The sequence below is a fragment of the Ammospiza caudacuta genome, chromosome 5 (genome assembly GCF_027887145.1).
Source record: "Ammospiza caudacuta isolate bAmmCau1 chromosome 5, bAmmCau1.pri, whole genome shotgun sequence".
Classification (NCBI taxonomy): Eukaryota; Metazoa; Chordata; class Aves; order Passeriformes; family Passerellidae; genus Ammospiza; species Ammospiza caudacuta.
In genome coordinates, this window is record NC_080597.1 from 7,930,715 (window position 1) to 7,950,299 (window position 19,585).

At 45.2% G+C, this 19,585-nt stretch overlaps 1 protein-coding gene across 3 annotated transcripts in view; it reads left to right on the forward strand.

Moving 5' to 3' along the window:
- The first annotated feature begins 298 nt into the window (after positions 1-298).
- The window catches only part of ETV6 (ETS variant transcription factor 6), a 121,173-nt gene continuing 101,886 nt past the window's right edge, over positions 299-19,585 (forward strand). Inside the window, exon 1 of one of the 3 annotated variants that reach the window (XM_058804972.1) lies at positions 299-519. In XM_058804972.1, coding sequence (XP_058660955.1) covers positions 487-519 — 33 coding nt within the window. In that variant the 5' untranslated portion in view covers positions 299-486. The remainder of the gene's footprint in view (positions 520-19,585) is intronic. The other 2 variants (XM_058804973.1, XM_058804974.1) reach the window with 2 other exon arrangements.

Sequence of the window (19,585 nt, forward strand, 5' to 3'; positions counted from 1 at the left end):
GCGGCGCGGGGCGGGGCGCAGCACCCGGCCCGGCCCGGCCCCCGCTGCCGCCTTTCGGTTTCTCTCTTTTCCAGGAAGGAAAACACCGGTGGGGACCGGAGCCGCGCCCCCCGCCCCCCACTTCCCTTCCCGCGCCCTCTTCCCCTCTTCCCGCGCGCGCGCGCGCATCGCCTCTCGCGCGGAGCCGCGAGCACGCGCAAGGCGCACACGCGCGCGGGGTGGGGGGGCCTGGGCGGCCGCGCGCGCGCGCCCGCGGGGAGCGGCGGCGGCAGCAGCGAGGAGCGGCCCCGGCCCCGCGGCCCGACCCCCCCGCGCCACCCCGGCCCGCCGCGCCCGCCCCCGGCCGCCACTTCCCCTTGAGGGGACGGGCCGGGTCGGGCCGCGCCGCCGCGCCGGGAGAGGAGCGGAAAGTGGGGAAAGCCCGAGAACTTCCCGTCTGCCCGCCCGCGCCTGCCCCGTCGGGCTCCGCCGAGTCCCTCCAGAGAGATGTCCGAGACTCCTGCTCCGTGTTGCATCAAGGTAAAGCCCAGTCCCTCCGCTCGGCCGGCCCCTGTCAGCGCGGTTCGGGGCAGTGGGCTCCGCCGTGCTTTGCCCAGGGTTATTTTGGTGGAAAGAACTGGTTTTCCCTCTTCTGTTTTTCACGCGGGCGGGCGGGGGTCCTTGCCCCCGTTTGCGGGCGCTCCGGCCGCGGTGCCGCGGGCTGTCAGCGCCCTGCGCTGCCCGGGGGGGACACGGCGGCGGGCCCGGCTCGGCCGGCGTGGCTCTCCCGGCACGGAGCTGTGAGGGGGCCCCGGAGCCCGGCCCGGCCTCCCGCGGGCTCGGCTGCCCGCCGTCCCCGCCAGCAACTTCGTAGAAAGTTTCCTGCCGTCGGGGAGATGCAGCCGCTCCTGCTTCCGCCTGCAGTGGGTCGTGGGTCTTTCTTTCTCTCTGTCTCTTTCTCTCTGTCTTTAGTGAATTTTAATATTTTTCCCCTTCTCATCCGTATTACTGCTGTTTATTTTAGTGGTTGCGATTCCTGGCACCGCTTGCCGGTGGCAGGTAGGTGAGAGCCAGGCTGCCCGCCCGGCCCCGCTCCGGCAGGGGCTGAGGGATGTGGGATGTGTTTCCCCCTGCCCTGGCCTGCTGGAGAAGGGCTTACCCAGGGAAGTTTATCGTTTTAAGTGGAGGCGGCACGAAGCTGAGACAATGGAAACAAAATTGAGTTTCCTTTTTTGTCCAGACCCTTCCTATCTAGCAGCCCACTGCTTTCCTCTCGCCTTCCCTCACTCCCCGGCTTTGCATTTTATTTAGGAGTCGCTTTGTCTTCTTGCAAGCCAGGAATCTCCCTTCTGCTCCTGACTAACTGTGCCCGAGTAAGAAAGAGATCTTTAGTGGTTGTCCCTCCCTGCCCGGAAGAAAGAGGTGACTTCCAGACTCTCTCTGAGGGGAAGAGCCTGGAATAAACACTTATTCAGCATGATGCTCTTTTGTTTGCTTGTCCCGTGTGCGTACGGGGGAGTCTTGCCTTCTGGATGGTGGGAACACAGTTTGAAAACTTCTGGGTGTGTTTTCTCTTGCTGAGTTAAATGCAGTCAGGCCTGTGTCCCGTGAAGTCTCGTGGCTTAGAGTCTAGTTTGACTTTTCGTAACACAGACAGGCAAACTGGATAACGGGGTATTGTATGTGTGTTACTCTATGGTGAAATGCTAATGCAGGCAAAACGTGTTCTATTAACTCATTGGCTTCCTAAAGATATACAAAATGAGATATAGCTGCTGTTTTTTTCTGGTAAACCCCATGGAAAGATAGGACGTGTTCTCTGGACCAAAGAACACAAATATCATGAAAAAGTGGTGTCATATGAGCTGTATTTCCTTGTTTTCGACGTGTCATTTTGAAAATAGGAGGCTTCCTTCTGCTCTTACTGAAATCAACAACTATGCTGTTGATTTCAGGAACTGTAAAACTGGTCCTTACCCAGTGTCACTAAGGTATATTACAGAATTGTACTGTAAGAAATCAGTTTCCTAACTGGAGAGATACAAACTTTTCCTTCAGTTTTGACATTAACAAATGCCACATTTCCATTACATTTCAACAGTTACTGGAAAACTGATTTTTTTAAGAAGTGACTGATTGTAAACATGATCTGAGTTTATTTTTTAATGTACCTTTTGTCTACATGTAGAAACTGCTGTTACTGGCTTCTCTGTTACTGGCTATTTTAGCAGTTTCAAATTTTAAAGCTAAAACTTTGCAGTCAGAAATGTGAACTTCGAATGAAAGCATTTCTTCACCAGTGTAACCATTCTAGGTAGCTTTCCATTCAGCTTTCCTAACTATAGTTGCTTTTTGGACACTTTTTAAACCAGGTTGTAAAGGTGGTTGCATTCAGCAGCTGGATTTAAGAGAAGCTGCTTAAATGGTAGCTGATTATGTGAATGCAGCTGATAATTTCTTCAGTATTCCAGTCTGGCTCATGGCATGGAATGTGATACTGAGGCAGGGGGAAAAGCAGCACAGAGTACCCCAACTTCCCCGCCTTGCTCTGAAGGGTAGGGGAGTGTTGTGCTACGTGGGTGCCACAAAGTTTCACTGGGAGCCTGTGAACGGGAAGCAGTGGTGCTGGTGGGTGTGTTTTCTTGTTTTCTTGTTCTTTTCTTGGTTTGTTGTTGGTGTTCTTTCTTCCCCTTCCTCCTCCAATTCGGGACAGGGGTGCAGGCAGTAAATGCCACAGCACCTGGGGTGATGAGCATGGAAAGGTTCAGCAGAGAAGGTGAAGGCTGGTACTTTGTTTGTGCCCAAGCTGCTCTCATCGTGTTAGAGAAGTGCTGTAATCAGATTTGGGGAAACTTTGAGGAGGTGAAGTTTTGGTTTATATTTTATTACTGGTAATCAGTGTAAGCTTGCAGTAATATCTTGGATTGTGTTAAGTAGTTATCAGTATGTGTGTGTGATTGTGTATTGATGTGTGCTTGCTTTGCAGCAAGTATGTGCTGGCTGACTCCTGTGGGAGATGAAAAATACCCTGCTGATAGCCAGAGCCTGCCAGCACTTGGGTGTGTACTTGCCTGGCACGGCAGGCAGACCCACTGTGCGCCTGTGGCAGGCAGGTTGGGCATGTGTGTAGGGTCTAAAGCTGTGGACAGAACTCATCCTGGGGTTTAGAAGGTAAAATCTCAGGGGTGAGAGATGAGGATGAAGATTGAGCCCTCAGTTTTTGCTATAACTTCGGGTGTCAGCATGCTCTGCATTGACTGGGAGGCTTTGGGGTTGTGGTGAGCTCCAATCTGAGAGGGCTTGAAGGCTTTTGCCTCTGAGGTCAGCTGGGAAGGGGCATCTGGTGTGGTTGTGACAGTCAGACTCTTTTTTCAGAGATGGAACATCCGTGTTGGTAGTAAACCTGCTCCTCTGATCCTGAGCCACAGTAGTTAGCTGATGATATTGTTGTAAATAGTGCCACGGTGTTGGCACTCATTACAGTACTGGCAAGTGATCCTTAGGGCCTCACCTCTCCTCCCACAGATGGGAGAACTGAGGCACCAGGGGAGTGTAAACATCTTGGCAAAGACATACACGGGAGCAAAAGCTCAAGGGGAGACAGACTAGCAGTTTAGGCACAGATGATAATTTTTGTGATTAATTAAGGTCCATGTGGTGATAAGTTCTGTTCAAAACCTCAACTGGAGCTTTCTGATTGTCAGGATCCCCTTAATTTTTTGCCTGAAATGAATATACCTTGAGAATATCACTGTGGTGTCATACAAAAATTCAAAATACAGCAGGCAAGTGGAGGGCTCCCAAAGGGCACAGTTTAATTTGTTTATTTTTTATAAATATGACACTTTCAGTTGCTTAGTCTGACTTACCATGAGACCATACAGTTGTGCTGGCACAAGTGTGGAGTTGTGTGGGAACTAAAACTGGGGATATGGGGACAGATCAGCTGCTTCAGGTCTTGCAGACCAGGAGCTCTCAGAGCCCAGGGTCCCTTGTGTGCCCTGGCTGATGCTTGAGCTGAGAGTGCTTTCTGTGGGCAGCACTGGAGGCACAGAGCCTCGCTGAAATCAGGTTTCACAACTGTTTCGGTGCAGATTTTATGTAGGTGCAAGCTTGGTGGATGTAGGTGCTCTCTCTTGTGCTGAGCTCAGTGGGGTGGCTGCAGGAGTCCTTCAGCACAGGATCTCATAGCTGAAGGGCTTCATAGAGTGCTCATTTGGATTGGAGGATTTACTTTGTAATAGTTTAATAAAGGCAGAGGAAAGAAAAGCTGAAGGGCAAGGAATCAGTGTAGTGTTTGAGTTTTCAATCTTTGTTTCCTCTGACTGACTTTTTCGATGATGGGTTATGTCTCCTGCTACCTTATTGATGCTTTTTCTCTCTCACTGAAGGCTTCCCGTGCTGAGGGACTGTTCAGCTCCTCATGGCCAGAATCTGCTGCCCTCAGCCAAGGCTGAGTATCTGCCAGTGCAGAGCATGTTCCTTAGTGTTTACTGGTGTACAGGGAGGAGGATCCTCCTTCTGTTAGTGCCAGTGACAAAGCTGTCATTAAATCCAGTAGTGGAGGATTGAATGGTAGAAGAGCAGTGTTTGGAAGTACATACTATTTAACACCTGATTAATCACTTAACTCCTTGGCACCAAGTAAATTGAATCCCTCTGAAGCAAAATTTTACTAGCACTGCCCCAATTAAACAGTGGTCATTAGCATTCACTGTGTCATTACAGGTGAAGTCAGTTTCCTGGGAGGCAACCCATTAAAAGAGCATCTTGAATCTGAAATGCCCCAGTGAAACAGAGTATACTTTAATGATAATTTATATGCATATTGCAGCGTGCATCCCAAAGTGCCTTGTGGAGGGAGGTGGCTAAACGGTGCTGTGCTGATAGAAATGATGATAAGAGGGACATGAAGTCTTCCACAGTGACACAGAAGCAATCTTTCTGCCTTTTAGAAAAGTTGAGTCCTTCAGTGCTTGAGTTCTGAGTTCTTCTGACAAAAGTTCTCCTAATAACCTGCTTACTGCAGGAAAGGGAGAGAACTGAGGTGACTGGTGGTTTTGGCCAGTAATACAGTTTTGACCTGCAGTCCAAAAATTGGCTAACTTGTTTTAGGGTTCTTTTTGCATATGTTTATTTTGGAGTATTTTGTAGTTCACTGCCTTCAGCTGAGCATCCCCAGAGTACCAACAGCTCAAAAGCCAGTGCTGAAATTGATCTGAAAGTGATTGCCTTGTCTTTTGCTTTCCCTATCTGTGAAACAAGCATAAAATAATAATAAATGTGCCTATGCAGGGCATTAGCAGGGCTAAGTACTTGTGATGCAGCATGGAAACAAACAGTGTTTACTACAGAAATCAGGAACAATGATCTGATTTGTACCTGGCTTTTTAGTTCACACAGTGCTTTGGGGGCAGGGATTTGGTGGTGGTTGTTTGGCTGTTGCTTTTTGGTGTGGGCCCCCTATTTCTGCTGAGCAGCAGTTGGAGCTTCAATGTGTCCTGAGGTCTGGATCAGCCACACGTGGGCAGGGTGGTGTTTCTGTGCCCACAGCCTACATGGAAGGTGGCTTTGGAGGAGGCTGGCACGTGTTGCTGCCCCAATCCTGTTCCTGGCCCAGGGCAGGAGCGCCTGGCAGGGAGGGATGGCAGCCAGATGTGGCTGCCAGAGCAATCCCCACCGCCTTCCCCGACCACCGCCCTTCCCAGGGCTCCCTGGAGCTGGATGCAGAGCAGGCTCCATGCACAGTTGTTCCAGCTGTTAATTCCTTCCCTGGTGAGGACAGGATGATGATGACCTGCTAGCATTGCCACAATAATTAAGTTTTAAGTTGCAGTGTGTCCCTCCCAAAGGAAGGAGGCTGCCTGGAGCGGCCATGGTGGGATGTTCCTCCGGGCAGTTGTGGAGCAGCCGAACCAAACCCAGGTATGTTCAGCCTGAGCAAAGAGAGCAGAGACCAAACTTCTGTGCTTTAACAGAGGAGTTGTGCCTGTTGATTCCTGCTAGTGTGGGTTATTTTTTAGGTCTACAACCCATGCCAAATTTAGACATACTGGTTCTGATGTTGCTGACTTGTCTTCAGGCAGTGTTTTGTTGAAGCATAGAGAACTACACTCTTCATCTTCTTCTTTAGTAACATGTGTGGGACTCAAACCTAGATCATAGTGACTGCTTTTGGTTTTTTCTTTTATTTTCTTTTTTTTTTCTTCTTTTCTGTTTTTATGCCACAGCTGGCAGGAAAATAAATGCAGAAAACTCCAGCGAAAGTTAAACTTGTTTGTGGAATGTCCTGGAGCACTGGTAAATAAAGGATTTTGAAAACGGTTAAGCTTTTCACTGATAGATGGTATCATCTGCTGTAATGCTATGAAGCTCTGGGTACAGCAGTTAAGGAAAGCCATAAATGATTTTTCATCTAAATGAATTTCCAAAGGTTATTCCTTGTTAAACCACATGCAGTGTCTTCGCTTCCGTGTTGTTCTTGTATAGTTTGCAAAGACTGTCTTGGTTAGGACAGTCTGGAGAGAAAAAGGGTGTGAAGGAGATTCTCGCTGCAGTGTGTGTTGGTGTTCTGTGGAATGTATGCACATAGAAATATATAGCATTGTAAATAATTTTCAAGATGTGTATATTGCCAAGAGTAGCATTGGGTGTAACTGCAAGAGATGTGTTAACACAACTCCAAAAAAGTACTTTGGATGTGGCAGCTGGATTTCACATATTTAACTATTAACAGCTGCCCAATATTAAATCCAGAATTTGGATGTTTAATTTTAAACTAAAGTTAAATATTATTATGAATAGGGACAATGAATGATTTCTTGGATTTTTTTTTTTTGCTTGTGTTTGCTTTTGTTGCAGGTTTTGTTTTGGGATTTTTCTAGCCAGCTCAAGTAGGGTCTGATGAAGAAATTGTAAATTATTCGTTTTAGGAGTTTATTCTGGAGAAACCCAATTGGCAACTACTAAGGACTGTCTTTAAACCTGATGAAATGAAGCAGAGAGTGAGGTTCTTTATATGGTTCAAATTTCAACTGAATGTAGCTGAAGTGATTTTTTTCATGATGTATTCAGTGGGATCCTCCAAAACATCTCTTAACAGAAACTAGGAATGTTTTCTACATGGTCTGGGATTCTGTGGAAATCTATGAACTTGGAGCTCCACTAGGTAAATAAAATGTCTAATAACAGTGCCAGAGATAGCAGTACTAAAATTCAGAGATGGATTTACCCAGATAGTAGGGCCACAACAAGGCATTCTGTAGCTGCAAACCATGTTTCCCCTTTATGTTCCTCATTTTTTCTTACAAAAGATTTCACATCTAGGTAGTTTCCATCATTGGTGGAGCCCCATGAAGCTTTGCTGATGCTCTTGGAGGTCAAATGCAGTGATGCCAGCATTTACAGCAATACTGGGGAGCCCTTTCGTGACCTTCTCTAAGGTCTACATCGTGATTTCCCCTCTCTATGACAAAACTAACAGTTTTTTCTCCTGGTGGGTTAGAATTGGAGATAGTTGTTTTACCACATTCCCTCTTGAATGGCTTGTTCTCATCTTCCTGCTTGCCTTGTGCTTTAAAACACAGGCAAAGCCAAGCGTTTTCTGACCTGGCCAAAGCTGAGCTTTGTAGAGTGTGAGGAACTTGAGGTTCTGGGCTGAGGCTTTTGGTTCCTCTTGTCACTGGAGGCTACTGAGAAAAACATTGCTCAGCAGATGGATCTTCCCTGGCACATCTGTGAGAGGCTGCTTGGATGTTTCCAGCGGGCACCACTGTAAAGGACTGGCTGCAGCCTAAAGCCTGCAGAGCCAAGGAGGTGGTGCTGATGGGCCATTGTCACCTGTGCCACTGCCCTTCCCCTGTCATGGTCCCAGCAGTGCCACTCCAGCTCCATGGGCACGGCTCCCTGCAGTTCAGAGCACCACTGCTGGCTTGGGCAGCCTGGTGGGGACACGTGCAGGTGTTGGATGCCCATGCCAGGCTGGGTGCACACCTGAGTGGCAGACCCACCATCTCCCTGGAGGTGAGGACATGAAGGGCTGGGCTGCTTTCACAGAGGGATGAGGATGCACTCAGTGCTGCCAGGGGTTCCAGGAAGGGCACCAACTTGCAGGAACAGGAGTGTTGATGGCTATGAATTCCATTCTCAGTTGGCAGGCTGAATGGTTGTGTCACTGTCTCGTGACTTGAGCAAATGTGCTCTCTGGAAGAGGACCTGGGGAAGAGTGTGGGAGCAGCTTCCAGGAGAAGGTTATGGGATGTAAACAGTAAACACTGGGCTCCTGTACACTGGAGATCCTGTCCCAGCAAACTGCCTCACAGCAGCTGAGTCATCAGAGCCATCCATGACTGACCGTGTGCTGGCTTCTATTACCTCCCAATGGGGACAAATTACAACCTCAAAGTGAGAAGAGAGTGAATTAATCATGTATGCAGAGCCAATTAGCACAGCCAAGTGAACTGTGTTGACAGGCAGTGGCTGCAGGCTTGGAGGAGTGGGCAGAAAGTGCAGGGATGGGGGTTTTCCTTGGTAGTTTTGAGTGGGGCACTTTCAAAACTTTATGCTTAATAGAAGCCCCAAGGTCTCTTTGAGATGTTCAGTACTGTTTGCTGACAGACCTCCCAGAACTGGTCTGGCACCTGGGATCATATTTTAGGAAATGGTTTGGTTAGTGAATGAAAGAGAAAGCTGAGCTCAGTTTTCCATTTGGGGTGAAATAGGCAAAAAAAAAAAAACATAGTGGGAAAGCAACAGAGAGTAAAATAGAAATTATCTGTATATTGCAGTTTGAATCTATTCTGTTTATCAGTTTTGATTACAGTGTGCCTTTCTGACTACTGGAAAATACACAGAAATGTGCAGTGGAGTTGCCTGGGGAAGCTTCTGTAGGAAGACAGGCTGCAGTGCCTAGGACTTTTTGGCTTGGAAAGGAGACTACTGAGGGAGATCTAATAGAAAATTGTAAAATTGCACAGCAGTGTAGGAAGGAGAGCAACTCCTGCTAGTTCATAGTTAAGAGCAGGCAATGACCTTACTAGCCAGGGAGATTAAAACAAGTGCTTCTTCCACTCTAGAGCTTTGGAGCTCACTGCTGCAGGGTTGTGTGGAGGCTAAAAGTGCAAATAGATTAAAAAAAGAGGGTGGATGAACATGAGGAAGATACTAAGACTAACAGCCTGTGTGTGGGGGAACCTCCCTCTATTTACCCTGGGGAAAGTTAGCTTTTTCTGTGTGCTAAACCTTTCCCAAAACAGAGACTTCTTTTGGGGATAAGATCATAGGCTTGCTCTGATGCTGTGTAGGAATTCAGATGCTTCCATATAAAATTTTGTACCCTGGAAGGATGGTCTTAAATACACTTCTCCATCAGGCTCTTGTCTATGAATCAAGACTGCCCCAGCAGTCTTGATTTCAAGAAGTCTAGTTAATTAATTGTTAATGAGAAGAGAGCTACGGAAGAGTTGGTGTCTGTGACTCGGAGACTCATGAAGTCAAGGTTGCTTGGACTAGCAAGAGATTGGCTTTGCTTCTGTTCTTACCCAGGTTCAGATGCCAGAAGGGAAAACTTTGAGGGAATGCACAAAACTGGAATTACAGCTCAGGATTTGAAAAAGTTTTCTGGTTTTGGGGAAGAGACAATTGATTGTTTCTAAGAGCCAAATGTGGGTTACCCATGCTTTTCAGAGGTTCCTAATTACCATTATCAGCCTTGTGAAATGTCTTGCTGAGGCATTAACTCCTTTGCACGTGTGTGACAAATGGGGTCCCAACTGGAGCTTGTAGCAATGGGCATCAGAGCTGCTGCTTTCACTGCCTGGCCAAATGTTGCAAACATTCACTCAGCTGTGTCACTTGCTAAGGAATGCTGTCATTTTTACAGACTTTGCATCATGCTTTGACTGTGTTTGTTTCTGGTGGGTATTTTTTTTTTTGTTTGTTTTTAAATGGCAAACAGAAGAATGGCCGAACAAAATCAATTCTGGTATTATTTCGCATGTGTAGTTTTTAGGTATTTTCCTAAAGAGAGAGTGATTCACAGTGTTGGATGGCCATTAAAATGTATTGATGTGCAGCTAAAAATGACTTTTAACCTAAATTTAGTTCTCCTCTGTGCTAATCTATACAATGCCCACAAATATCTATTTAAGTAATTGGATAGTCTCATAAAGATTTCGTTAGGTTTTTATTTTGGCAAATAACAAATTACTTTATTTGCTGAATGATTGATTTTTTTGGTAATAATTTTGCATGTTATTATGATTGGCTTTGCAGTGAAATGTAATTGCAAGTGCAGTGTCCAGCATCAAAATCTGAGCATTAAAAGTAGTTCTTAAGAAGAAAGAAAGGTTTACAATTGATGAAATGGAAGTATCTGGTGCATTTTCAAGTGATATTATGGAATAACAAGCTTTTTTCTTAAGCACATGAATTTTCATTTTTTTAATTGTACTGATTGTTTTCTGCAATGTTGATTTAGTATTAGTAGATTTTGTACCCTCACCTCTCACCTTTTGTTGACTGGAGGAAGGAAACAAGCTTTCTGTTTCTGCAGCCCTAAAGCATTTCCCAGCTTTGGGTGATCTAGTCTTTGTAATGAACTAATTGCCTGAACTGGAAGAAGAAAATCTTCTCTCCATATCTGTTACCAGAAGCTTTGCTCTTTGACAGGTTCAGGCTCTAGAGGTAGAACAGTGGGTCCCACTTATTTGAATGTGCTTTGGCTCTAAATATTGTGCTTGGGATTTAGCTTTAAAATTGTTTTCTCCTATTGTTGTTATACCTGGATATCAATACACTCTAGTTTCACATTTCTTAGTTTGTATTAAATAAAAAAAACCAAACCCAAATACCTTAAAATTTCAGTTTTTAAAGGAAGTGGCCTGGAAAAATTGTACATGTTGAGACACAATGCCTTGAATGCAGTGCCAGTCAGAATCTTTTTCTCTTCTCTGCGTGTTACCCTCTATACTGTTTTCATTTAATGCTTTAGTGGTGAGCTCCATCTTCAGCCACTGAGTGCTGCAGCAATGGATATCAGCTGATTTGAGAGATTCCTCCAGTTTGGCCTCCAGGTTTGGCTTTGCAAGCAGGAAGGGGAGCCGTGGTAGCTGCAGAACAGGCTGCTGGTTCCAAATGACCCAAACCCCTTATGGCAGCAGTGTTCTTGGGAAGAAAAGGCTCAGAAGAAACAGGTTTAGCTCATGTCCTGTAGTAGGGGTGCGATACCCAAAAGTCTCTGTTAGCTCCATGTTTGTGTTGTCCCTCCCCATGAGGGAGGGAGCCAGGGCTGTCCTGTCTCACAGATGGGAGCAGTGTGGCATCACGGAGTCCCTTGGTGCCCGTGGGCTGCAGCTCAGTGCCCTGTGCTCCACCACAGGGGTGTCCCCAGGCCCTTTGCCTGCAGGCTCCCCCCTCCCTGCTGGCTGGGCAGGTGATGCTCTGCTCCTCCATCACTCCTGCTGGCTCCTCCTGCTTGGGGTGACAACCTCATGGCCCTGCTGCATGTCCCCAGGAGGTGAAGGCTGATGTCACCATCGCTTCAACAAGTGGAGTTATGGGATGAACCTAAATACTGATGAAAGAGAGGTCTGTTTTCCTTCAGTCTAGACTGGGGTTTCATAATTCCCTGTTTCCCATCACTGGTCCACAGAGCACCTTGTCATATGAAAAATACCTGTTCAGCTCTGTAGGCTTCAGCCTTCTTTTTGTTGAACAAGAGAAGTCTTTTCCCAAGTAACAACTGAGATTCTGCAATTTTCCTAGCCTCAATTAAAAGATGAGCATAGGTAGACCCAGGTTGTTGGCAGATGGTTGGCACAGCAGTGAGGAAGGTGTAGCCCCTTCCATGATTTGCATATTGAGGACATTGAATGCTGGCCTGGAGTGAGGTTTAGAGCATATTTACATTTAAACACTACAGTGAGTCTATGCATATTTAAATCTCCATCTTCTAAAGAGGAAAAAACCAGCAAACCCCAAAATAAATTAAGGGATCTAATAGAGTAGAATTGAGTTGGCTGGAGTGATAACTTTTGGGGATGGAGAAAGTACTATTTTTGGGTTGCTCTCTACATAACACCTGAGAAACAGAGCCACTTTGCACTGACTGGTCCTCAAAATACTTTTAATCAAATTACTTGCTAAAACAAAAGAAAAAAACAACAACAAAAAAAGTGGTTTAGTTGGTATCTATGATTCTGGAAATAAATACATCTACTTGAAAACCAGACATTTTTGCTCAGAATTTGTCCCTGTGGATTTTCTGAGAAAACTTACCACAGTCTTCCAAGTTCCAACACACTGCTCACCTGCATGTTTTTGTGGCCACATGTTGATGGTGAGAGCCCAGGTGGGCTGTCCTGCACTTCAGGGCTGGAATTTCTCTCTTGATTTCCAGTGAAGCTCCCAGGCTGTGCTGCTCTCAGCCCACCCACCCTCACAGCCAGACACACAGAAATTTAAAGGTTTTCTGTGGCACTGCTGCAAGGTGAAGCATGGGGAGGCTCTCCACACAATTGTAGAGAGGGAGCTGTTTGAACCAAGCAAAGAGCTGATATCTGTAATCCTGTACACCTACTCTAGGCTGTGGGATTTGATGTAGTTGTAGGAAGGAAAACAAGAACCAAAGAAGTAGGGTGGGCTTGAAACTGAAGAAATTAAAAGCGAGGATGAAGAGTTTGCGATGATGAGCAGCAAGATCCATTGCAGACTCCTGTGGAAATCATAAAAAAATCATAAAAATCAATTGCTTTAGTCATGAGAGGCAGAGGCAGGGAGAAGCTGAATTGCAGAGGGTTATTTCTCATTGTATGGGAGGATCAGATGGAAGCACCTGGCAGTTTAGGAGAGTGGGAAGTCTGTTTTCATACAACATGCAGTGAGGTTCCAAAACTTGCTGCCAGCAGGTGTAATGTGGGGCCAAGCAGGCAATTGTTCTCAGCAGACAGTTCCTACTACACAGATTTATCCAGGACCATTCACTGCAAAGAGAACAGCTGTGGTCCTTGGCTCAGAAAAACCCTAACCTGTGGATGTCTGTGGGTGTGTGCAACAGAGAGTTTATTCCTTGTGCTCTTAGCCTGAGCATTTCCTGTTGGGTGTTGCTGGAAATGTGGTATTAGCTTAGACAGACCTTTGAGCTGACCAGGACTACTGTGTTTTTCCATTTTAATTTAGGACTTTCATATTTGGTGCTTGACTCTGTACAGATGCCTCTGACAAGTGGAAAAATAACAGGAAAACCTCTCATGTGAATCAGACCTTCTGCTCTGGTTCTTGATCTTGTTGTGCTGTTTCCTTAGCAGAGGTAACCTGACCATCTGAAATTCATGAGAGGAATGTTCTTCAGACTATGAAATGAATTTTGTTTGGGAAAATTCCTGGGGATTTTCCTATCCTTGACACTCCTCTTGGGCTGTGATGCTATTTATTGGCATAAAGTGCCTTGACCTATTTTATTTCTCGAGGCTTTTCTCAAGATTTGGCTGACAGAGGGTGGAAAAAATAATTAGATTGTTAGATAATTCAAATGCTGTGTGCTGTGTCAGGCACACCTCTTCTCATGTCTGATAAGTGAACACAGTTCCTTACATGGAACTTTCTTCAGATGGCACAAACATGTAAGCACATGATGAACAGGTGTTATACAATACAGGGACAATTCCAGCACTGCCATTAATTTATTCAGTTGGCATGCCTGAAACCTGCATGGGGTGACTATCTTGCTTTGACAGTTCAATCTTTTTACCTTTCAATCCTTGACTCTTCTTTTCAAATTCCTAAAAGTTGGGAAAATTGAGGAGGAAGTGTTGCTTACTGAGTGCCTGGACTTCATTTTTCTACACATAACTTAAAAAATGATCAAGCCAGCAGACAGGACCTTCTCGTGGGACTGTGTGTGCACCAAATGCTTTCCTTCAGTGCAAGTTGAGCTGTTTCTCAAATGGTGCTTGTCCTGTGCTAGTGCAGTTAGTGGGCAGCTGGAACTAGAGAAGGGAGCTGGCTAAAAAGGAAAAAGCTCAACCTGCAGATGCTTCTGTGACCTTTACAAAGCTCCCCATCTGGAATGGTGTCCTAGAGCAGGCAGGCATCCCCACTGTAACAGCCTGCTCTCACACTGTGTGTCATTGCCTGGCTTTAGGTAGGACTGAGTTGTGGTGCCTGTGAAGCACAACTTGCTCACCCCTAATTCTCCTGAGCCCCTGTCCCACTGCAGAGTCACCTCTGGGACCTTCCTTTGCTGCTCTAGGTGCTGGCTACAGAGCCTCCTCAATGTCTAAAGACATTGCACCTGCTATCAACACATTAAAACAGAAGCAGAAAGTCCCAAAAGATGCTGATAGCTGAAGAAATTCTATTTTTCCAGTGTTAAACACAAGGAAGTTAATTTTATCATTCCATACAAAAGCAAATTGAAGTATGTCTGTGTATCCAATGCAAAGTCTGGATATGCATTTTCCTAACCCACTGTGCAAGCACAACAGTAACATGACCAAAGGCTGTACTATTTGCCAGGTTTCATAGATAAATCTTTCATTTCTAACTCACTTGTACCCAACTATTTAGCTCCTGAATTTCCCACTCAGGCTTTGGGCATTGCTGGGTTCATGGTGCTGGAGTGCCATCAGTGACAGATGAGCAGTTAGTGGTGCATTCCTTAATGCAGAACTCACTTTAGGCTGGTGAAGCAGGGCTCAATTTTACCATACCTGCCTTTTCTAGTGCTCAGCCCAGCCCTTTCTCACCATTACAGATGGATAGCCCTGCACAGTCGTGCTGAATTTTTCTTCAGGTTTGTACCTCAAGTTTTACCTCACCCTTCATACTTTTGAAGCCGCAGTCCTTAAAAGGGGTGGTGGTGAGGATACTGGGAAAACACCACCCTGGGAGACTGAAGTGTTTGTTCTTCAAGTCACTTGAAATGGGAGCTAAATGATAAGCCTTGTTTTAGGAAGCAGAAGTATTCTATCTGATCTTGTCCTTCCAGTAGGGAAAAAAAAGGTGAGGATTTGATAATTTATATGGCAGTATGGTCCTAAACTTGGATTGATTTAGACTGCTAATGGAAAGTACTTTGACTTTTTAACTGTGTGGTGTCAGATGAAGGGATAATCTTGGACTGTCTGATTTCCCATTGCTGCTGGGTTGCACAGCATCTGTCTGAAATGAAAATGCAGTGTGCATGTACCAGTGTGCAAACATAGTGGGCTCACAGGGCCTGCCTTCCCTCCATTTCTCAGTCTCAGGTCTCACTGGTGTTCATTGTTAATTATTCTGGCTCTGGACTTGTTAAGAAACCCTGAAACCCAAACATTTTTCCAGGCACAAGTTATTTGTGCTGGGATATTTGTTTAACTAGTGACTGGCCTTATCTTGTTTTTCCTCTTACTCATAAGAGGTGAGGATCTTTGAGGATGATGAAAAGAAGAGTCCTGCTCAAAATATGGTGAGGCATGTGAAAATTGTAACTCCAGCAGAGGTTCTGGGACTTTGTTCTAGGTTGACTCTGCCAATTCCTGAATTATACAGCATGGCTGTACAACACTGTCACACCATCCTTGCCTGCCCTGACAGTGTCTCTGAAGGAGTATTTGCTCATATCCAGCTTTGAGTTGATCACTTCTCCATAAATTTTTAACCATTCTTTAAAGGCACTACAAAAGTGCACCACTGTTGTTTCACTGAGGTTAAAGTTTAATGAAGCTCTTAAGGTAAGGTGGTGGCACCCTGAAGGATCTCTTTCCACGCTTCCCCTTCCTTCTGCCATGGGCTGGCACAAATGGATGTGTGCATGGCAGGGCAGCAGGCCTGGGTGAAAATGGACAGCTTGTGCTAGGCAAGGCACAGTCTGGGGGGAACGTGGGGAGGGCAGGGCATGGTTTTGTGGTGGTGGTGCCAACAGATCTGTGATTAAAGCATTGATGAAACTCTGAATAAACCTTGGCTGGATCTGTGTTACATGACTTCAGAACTGAAGCTTTTAAGGATTCACACCTACTTTCTTTACAAAAGCTGTCCCTTCAGGCTAAGTAGATTAAATATAGGAAAAGTGGTCAGGGGTTCAGGAAAACTTGATGGTTCTTTTGCTGAGACACCATCTCAGCTTTAAAAAAAAAAAAAAATACACCAGGCATCTGAAGCAGCATGGGTTGCTGTTGGAGAGTGAAGGGTAGAGCTGTTTCCTGGAGGTGTGAATGAGCCTTGTGGTACCAGTGTGAGGCTCTGCCACTGTCACCTGCAGCCTCCCAGTCATCCTGTGGCTTGCTGTGTTTGAGCACACCATGGCTGAGCTGTTTCAGTTTCATTGCTTTAATAAAAAGAGGTGCTGGCATGTATTGAGCTTTCTGAGATAGACTGAGAACACTGAAAGCCAAACCTGCCTGCATTCATTGCAGATTTGTCTGTTCTGTACCACTGGTGCTGACAGTCTGGACCTGTTTAGCCATGCAGCAAAGCGTGAAGCCTCGCTGGGTCAGGGCAGGAAGCTTGTCCCAGGTGCCTAATCTACAGGGCATTTCAGAGTTTCAATTACCTCTTGAAATGATGTCCTCAAAGCGTGCAAACATGGCACTGATAGGTGCAGTCCTTGAGCTGTGCTTACCACAGCTTTCCTGGGAACTTGGTGCATGTGCCCAGTTTGGTGTGCAAGGTATCTGTGACAGCCTTTGGATAGAAAACCAGGCCAGCTCTCAGATCTTGTTTTACATTTCTTGTGTCTTCTGTGCTGGCCTTGCAACGTGGTTATAAAATACACCAGCCTGTGCATCTGCTCCTTATCCTGGACAGGAGGGTGGCTCAGGTTAAGGTCACTCTATGGAGGTACAGGAAGTTTTAGTCCAGCCCCTGCTCTGTCCCTGTATTGTCTGTGACCTTGAAGCCATTTAATGTGATTGCCACTTCATAAAGTGTTTACACCTAGCAAAATGAAGTCAGATGACTGGTAGAAACTGCTTGTGCTTCTGTTATACAGATAATTAATAAGATCTTGCCTTAATCTCCTGCTGGAAGATTAATGCTGCAGAATAGGGTTTAATAGTACTGGGGTATGGTTTTGGATAGTTCACCCCTTCTTTTTTTTGTCCCTCTAATAAAACTTTTGTTGTGAACTCTTACCTGAAAAACTCTGTAGATGCCACTGTGCTGCTGTGTTGGTTAATGCACAAAAGAAGGCCTGAATCAAGGCTAGGATAATCAACTTAGTTTAATGAAAATCAATATTGAAATCTGCTCAGTGTGGGACTAAGTTATCAATTCTGTATTACACCAAAGTTTTTGATTTGTATAAATTTTAATGGAATAGTTTCTTCCAGCTGATAGAAGTTTAGATGATGTTGTGGTGAAGACTTGAGAAGTTCTCCTCCCTCCAAAGTTATTTGAAAAGCTAAAGATTCTGCAGCTAAAGGAGAAATTATGTCATTCTTTGTGACACAGAGATTGTAAGGCAATTGTGTTTTATTGGACCTGATCTCTAGCCTTCACTGAATTCAAGAGGATTTGACTGAAGCCTGTAGTGATAGCTGAACAAGGGATGACTGATAAAGTCCTTATTAGTCAATGGCACTGGTCATAAAGAAAGTTAGAACAAGACACAGATGTTGTCACAGAGGTAACATCAGTAGTTCTAATTCATTTTCTGAAAGCTTAAATATGAGGAAAAAAGAACGCCTTTGGTTTCAAGAAAACAAACCCTTAGAAGTTGTGTATATTCCTAGGGATTATTAACAGCAAAGTCCACTTGTCTGTTTAATTACTATTGCTTTTATTTTGAGGTATTCTCATAGAAAGCAGAATGATTCAGCATTTCAGAACTCAAATAATTAATTTGTTTTTTCCTGACTCAGCTTGAAGAAGCTGACTGAAAGAATACGTTTCCCTCCAAATATAGACAGACAATAGGTTGTCTAATAATGATAATTTATGAATAGCAGATGATGAGAGCAGCAGCAGCAGAAATAGGAATTGGTGGTACTTTTTATTTTTCCTTTTTTTTTTTTTTTTTTCTCCTGAGCCTCTGCACTGCCTACAAAGTTGGAAAACTTAAATCATCTCATGTACTGAGGGAAGGTTTGTATCCCTCCCTCCCAGTAAAATACATTCAGAAGGTCTCTGGCAAATAAGAAATTGATGCAGGATCTAACTCATCAGTTTGGTTGACTGCTGTAGAAGACATCTGTTTTCTGTTCATCTGGCTGTTATTTCATCATCATCTCCTTGTGGGTACTGTAACAATTGAAGAAATCTCCAGTTATTAAATCCCTTTCAGGTTTGTTTGGAGTGGTTGTCTCTCTTGGTTTTGTGCCTTGTCCCACCTCAGAGGTATGATTTCCTCTTTATTCTGCTACTCCTCACTGAACACTTGACACAGCACAAAGAGGTGCCAAGGTAGGAGTGCAGACAGGCAGTGCTGTAGACTTGTTCAGCATGGGCTCAGTGGATATCAGACAGTGAAAAGGTCAGATGCTGAATGTTTTTTGTGAGTTTAATTTCAGAAAGGAAAGAGCCTATAACTTAACCCTTCCCTGTAAATAGATAGCCATTAGTTCTTGGGACATTATAATTAGTAGATAGAGCTAAATATACAAAAGTGAGATTTTAATTTTTTGTGGGGGGAAAGGCAGGGGAAGTGGTGAAAACAAATTATGTAAGATTAGAAATCCTTGATTTAGAAATGTATCTTCCACAGTTGCCCTGCTGAATGTCCGTGCATTGCCCTCCCTGCTTCTCTGAGTCCTGCCCTCTTCCCGTGCCCCTGCTGGTGTGGGCTCTGTTCAGGGACAGCAGCTCTGACCTGACAGGCAGCTCCCAGGCTTTATTCCCTTCCCTTTCCTTTCCTAGGCTGAAACAATCCATGTTTGCCACCTTGTCTGAGATCAGGCAGGTTTCTAAGCTGCAACAGCTGTTTGTTTGAGCTGATGCATAGAAGATTTTGGAGCTGCCCCTGCTGGGCTTACTAAAGTTTCTGAGAGTTGTTTCTGCTGTATCCATCCTTGAATTAGATCAGCTCAAGCAATGCTATTGTGCAATTTCTGCTCAGGACCAGTACAGCAGACAAGAAAGGTGTGTGTGTATGTGTGTGGGAGGTTTTCAGTCCTGTAAATAATAATAATAATAATAATAATCTCCAACTCTTCACTGGTCACTTCTTTCCTCTACCATTACTCCCAAAGAGTGTTCCTGCGTGTTTTACTGGTGATACAAGGTTTCCTTTGGAAGTTAGGTGCCAATTTGAGCTTCACTCAGAAGCTTTACCCAAAAGTTGTTGAAGTGCTGAGAGAGAGCACAAGCTCCCTTTGAGCATCTTGCCTGCCTTTGGGGTATCCCTGTGAAGAGCTGCAGGTTCTTAAATGCTTTGAGAAAGGGCAAGGGGATCAGTTCCTGGAAGAGTTTTCTTTCCCTGGGGGAATCTGGAGGAATTTTGCTTGTACTTTATATCCACTTAGCGGTGAGAACAAATGCACCTTGCTCTGCATTTCTTGGAACTGTGTCCTGCTCACCACTTACATCTCTAGTTGTGGTGCTGTGTGTTTTTGTGTACTCCTGACTCCTGTGATGGTTGTGGATTTTTTGCCTTTTGTGGTTTGAAGCAGAGTTGCTGAGGACTCTGTGT